General features: G+C 40.0%; 2 protein-coding genes across 2 annotated transcripts in view; one reads left to right on the top strand and one right to left on the bottom strand.

Moving 5' to 3' along the window:
* The window catches only part of SARC_10973 (hypothetical protein), a 3,800-nt gene extending 1,808 nt beyond the window's left edge, over nucleotides 1–1,992 (top strand). Inside the window, exons 2-3 of the mRNA XM_014294955.1 lie at nucleotides 352–683; nucleotides 1,105–1,992. Coding sequence (XP_014150430.1) covers nucleotides 352–683; nucleotides 1,105–1,388 — 616 coding nt within the window. The 3' untranslated portion in view covers nucleotides 1,389–1,992. The remainder of the gene's footprint in view (nucleotides 1–351; nucleotides 684–1,104) is intronic.
* A 745-nt stretch (nucleotides 1,993–2,737) lies between these two features.
* Nucleotides 2,738–3,513, bottom strand: SARC_10972 (hypothetical protein; the record flags this gene model as incomplete). The annotated part of the gene is made up of 2 exons (XM_014294954.1): nucleotides 3,414–3,513; nucleotides 2,738–2,992 (listed from the first exon to the last, which is right to left on the bottom strand). Exon 2 carries the CDS (start codon nucleotides 2,975–2,977, stop codon nucleotides 2,738–2,740), a length of 240 nt encoding a protein of 79 aa, XP_014150429.1. The 5' UTR covers nucleotides 2,978–2,992; nucleotides 3,414–3,513.
* Nucleotides 3,514–5,132: the final 1,619 nt, after the last annotated feature.

Genomic DNA, 5,132 nt, shown 5'->3' with positions numbered 1-5,132 from the left:
AACATACATACATACATACATACATACATACATATATATATACATGTACACATATATACTTATATATATATATATAATGTATATATATATATATATATCAATACAAGGTATATATGTGCTTGTCTGTGTATGCGTGTACATACGGGTAATCATATCAATGGGCCATATTTCATTAGATGATTGTTTTTGTATCCGATACATTGCTTGTCTGACTCGATTTGTTGCTTTTTTTGTTCGGGATGCATTTCCCATCTTTTAGTTGGACAAATCCCTTTTATATATAGGTGTATTCCACCGCAATGCTGCGAAGCTATTTTGAAGTTTTATATATCTGTTGTCCTGTTATCGCAGGCAAGTGCAAGATGCGGTACTGCTACTGCAGCACAAAGATGAACAAGACTTTGGATTTCCGTCTACACATACGAGCGCAGCAACGCTGATTGGAGGCTTCGTACTCAGTCCCATAACCTGTATAATCACTGTCATCGTCATGGCGTATTCACGAATGTATTTGGGTGTACATTCGTTGACAGATACAGTGGGGGGGGTATTATACTCAGTACCCTTGCTTTTCTGGTATATGAGTATAGCGGATCAGCTAGAAGCCTATTATATCAGTGGAAGCTGCATATATGATATATGCACTTTCTTAATCAGCGTCATCATTATATATTCTCACCCAGGTAAGTATGTGGACATCGAAGTTTTTTTTTGCTGGTTTAAGAGTATCATAATCCTCAGTTAATGTTATTTCTAGGTCAGTATGCTGTGCTCAATTGAAATTTGCAATCCAATATAGATGTCAGAGGGCATGAGATAGAAAGTTTTACAAATTTCATGCAAAATGTGGATGTTCAAAAGCTATTGCACTGTGTATGTATGCAGAATGAGTTGTTCAACTGTCAGATATGTATGGCATCAAGCGGTCAATCCAACTCTCCAGATTAAGCAATTCGGAGCACCGGTGAATTTCAAGCTGTGCATTTAGTCCAACTACGCATGTTCCGCAGTATTTGAATTGTCTAAGTTTGATCTCTCATTCAGATTATCGATAGTTCGTGCTTGCTTATTGACCATACTAATTCCCTTGCTCAACATACCCAGATCCCAACACAATGAATGGGAAAAGCACACGCGACTGGACGATTGTCTGTGCGAGTCTGGCCTTCGGCATGCAGTTGGGCAGTAGATATCGATCCTCTCCCATCGACATGAGCACTGCGATTGATCTATCTACCATCGTCACGTGCTATGTCCTCGATATGCTCGTAGTAGGCAGTATCCGACTGGTGCTGAAGCCCATCTTGAAGCCACTTGTACCGCCCGTAGTCGCGAAATACATAGTGTATGGAGCACTTGGTTTATATATGGCTATGGCCGTGTGTTAATTGCACTGTTATATCTGGCAAGTTGAAGACAATATGAGGCACACCCACAGTCTATGACCTATCGAATGATATCACAAAATAATAGCAACACACTCAGTCTACTTAGCAAGACACATAGCATAACAAGAAGAGCAGCCTGCCACGGTAAACAGCTCGTAAGCATGGTCCCGAAGCGTCTGGAAGGGCAGTCGGTACATGCAGTAATCAAGAATAGCAAACCTGTCAAATGCATATATGGGCGCGTTCATACCTGGAAAAATCACCTTGGTTTGCAAGCATTCAACATACCTCGTGCGACATATCTGCAGTAAAATGGCGATTCGCGGGCAACAGTTCAAAACCGGGGCTTTTCAGAGAATGATGTATAACGCTGTACTCAACTCCATATAGAGTCCAAGAGTGGGTTAATTAAGGCTAATTGGCCACGCAACAATGAAAAATATATTAAATTTAAAAGGATAGGCTCGATGGGGGCGGTGCCATGTGTTCTGCCGAGGGTTCTATCAGCTGGTGAGCAGTGAATCTATATATATAACTGTGAGACGTGAACCGGAGAGAAGCCGGTGAAGAGTCGACCAATAAATAAAACTAGCACGCACGAGCGAAAGGAGGTTCCAAGCTTTATGTCGCCGACTTTTGTTGTATATCTAATCGAGAAAGGCCAACTATTCAATCTGTACGTCCATCGGCATAATCAGATAATTGCATACCGTCTCGTATTAAACAACCGCCGCTTTACTCACTGCAACATTGAATTGCTGCGATGAAACTTAAACTTCTTGTTTCATTTGAATGGAAATCCTTTCCCGAAAAAAAAGGATAGATAGGTTTTATAACCCCATATACGGTACTGGCCACAGCAAAGGTTGCTTTGCGAGATTTTGGGCACGTTTAGTTTTGTATGCCCTAACGACAATTTAATTTTATAAAACGAGAAGAAAAAAAAGGAGCCGTGTTCTACTGTATAGTTGCGTTGTACCTACCTACCACAAAAAAATGATTTTTTTAAAAAGGCTATTGGAAATGTATTCAACTGAACGCTTTCTTTTGTCGATTTGGGTTAGGATACAATTGCGTAATATGGCAAATCACATTTGGTATAAGCAAATTAAGAGAGATTAAGTCTCAGTAGAGCAAATACAGCAGGCGAAATCAAATTGGTGTCTTTTCAACGTTTATTTCCCTTTTGCCATCGAGTCGATGAAACTATGTCTGAAATAGTTTGTCCAAAATAAATTGACCTTCCCCGTTGCACGATCCATATCAGAGTATATTCATTTACATCTCCTTTCGCAATACCATGTTGTCAAGTATCGCATCAAAAACCTACCTTCTCGGCAATATTAATTTTACTGTGCATATATCTCGGTTATCAGCTCTTCAGTGGTCAACAATCTAGCAAATCCCTTCAGATTGAATTCACCTGATGACTGTTCTTCCAGTGTATGTGCAGAGGTTGCATCAGTAACCAACGTGCACAAATAACCCTTATTTGCAGCGTCGCGAATTGTGCCTTCAACACACTGATTGGTCAACATGCCCACAACGATCAAATGTTTGACGCCCATATTTCGCAGTACGTAGTCCATATTTGTGGAGTTGAACTGAGTGGAAGATCACGATGAGCAGTATGTCAGCATCGTCTTGTCTTTGTTTTTGACACTGCTCGCTTCACAAATATTGTGCACCACGACTGCAATCTGACCGATTTCTGCAGCACAAAGCTTGAAACCAACAAGTAATATTCTGAAGTTTGTCTTATGCGAGCACATAGAAAAGGTATTAAGCACGTGTACTACCATATATGGCCCACACTGGATTATAGCTGTTTCCGGCGCTCAGTTGCGTATGGCTTGCCCAGACGGCAAATCTGGCGTTGACATTCATTTGAAAGCTAACAGCAATCATATGGACCTTGAATGTATAAGCTCACTGCTATGACACAAAGTTCTGTAGCGAAGAAGTATGTATAGTAAACTCACAATATGGAATACAAAATCGTGTGCAGGTGCTCTTTATACTTACGGGACTATGTGAAGTTTTTGGGATGCATATTTCGTCCCCTAGGGACTCGATTTCTGGATCATCTGTGCAAGATCACTGCCCTTTGGAACCAGAAACCCACTGTTGTTATAGGGGGGGTGTAAAAAATGGTTAACTGTAATAATCTTGTTGGTGCTCTACAAGTTCGAAAATTCCTGCGAATTGATCACATTCGTTGCATACAAACTAGAGTTAAAACCAGAAGTCTCAGAGGTGGAGTAGTGTGTTCACAACAGGGATTAATCGAACTGGCTGATGTTAACGTGCTGGGAGAGGGAAGGTACACATTGGCTCGGAAGCAGGGCCACAGTCACAATTGCATCGGTGAAGTTAATCGACTGTGCCAATGAGCAATTGCATCGGTGAAGTAAATCGACTGTGCCAATGAGCAAGGACTTCAAATTCACTAGTGAATGTGATGAAACCTGCTTCTGCAATTGTGCGAATGTAGATACACAAGCCACATTTCAACGCGGCACTGTACTTAGTAAAAACATGTTATAAGAAACATCCGCAAAGTATGCTGGATGCGTAAATGCTATCTGAAACAGGTCAAGAATAAATACGGTGGCTGATCGTGCGTAGCTATTAGTAAAACGAACCGACACATGAGCCTGTGTGGAGGAGTTTGACTATGTTAGAAATGGGAGATTATTCTTTGGCAATGACTACATCGTGTATGTATATCACGACGCCATGCATTCTCGTATAGCCCATATATCATCTCTCAATCCGATTACTGGATTGGTTTTTCCACCTAATTAGTTTATGGAGCAATGGGAGCAAGATCGTGCGAGAAGGATGTTAAATCTCAGTGAATCATGGTTGAATAGAAAACCATCGTGGCTCGCTTACCTCAGTTTGTAATCTAGACTCTGATCCCGGCCATATACAGTGAGTGCTTCTATGACAGTATAGAGGACCTCCACATTCTTCTTTCTGCATACCCCTTGAAGTTTGGCGATGTTTGCGACCATTTGAGACGTGCGATCAAACCAATACGGATGAGTTTCAAGGCTTTTCCAGGCATTCAGCCCAACACCAGGGGGAGATATGGTATATTTCTGCACATCCACAACCTACAAACAAGAATGTAAATGATTAGAAAGTCGTTCATGTCAATCTACTTGAGTAAAAAAATCTGCGGCACACAACATTACCGAATTGAAATTAAAATTCGTTTATTTTTCATTACATGTATATACATGTACAGGGTTATGTATCTATGTTAACAGGCATACTTGATATTTGATGCCAACTGTACAACGATATTCTGACAGAGGGTTATGTTATTTTCACAATAATAACAAGCCTACGTGACATTCATCGTCCGATAGCAACAGGTTATCAAATGGGTAAACACAATGTACTTGAATCTATAAGTGGACACGGTGCTCTATTGACATTCACTAACGTGTATGTGAAATCAATCAGAAAAGGCTTAACTTCCTATCGTGATAAGAAAGTTTGTACATAGGAGAACTTGTCAGCAACGATATTATTCGAAATTGAAAATAATCCATATATAAGAATACGATACATTAAAGTTCAAAGTATATAGGTGACAATATTCTTGCAAGTATCTTTTCCTACGTGATTGATGAACTAAGTATCAATTCGGATGCGTCCATGTATAATATGTTAAGTTATATATATATATACGTACAAATACAATATATATATGTATATGTATATGAAAAT

Source organism: Sphaeroforma arctica (assembly GCF_001186125.1).
Source record: "Sphaeroforma arctica JP610 unplaced genomic scaffold supercont1.1468, whole genome shotgun sequence".
NCBI lineage: Eukaryota > Ichthyosporea > Ichthyophonida > Sphaeroforma > Sphaeroforma arctica.
The sequence above is the reverse complement of the archived record's forward strand: the minus strand, read 5'-3'. Positions and strand labels throughout refer to the sequence as shown.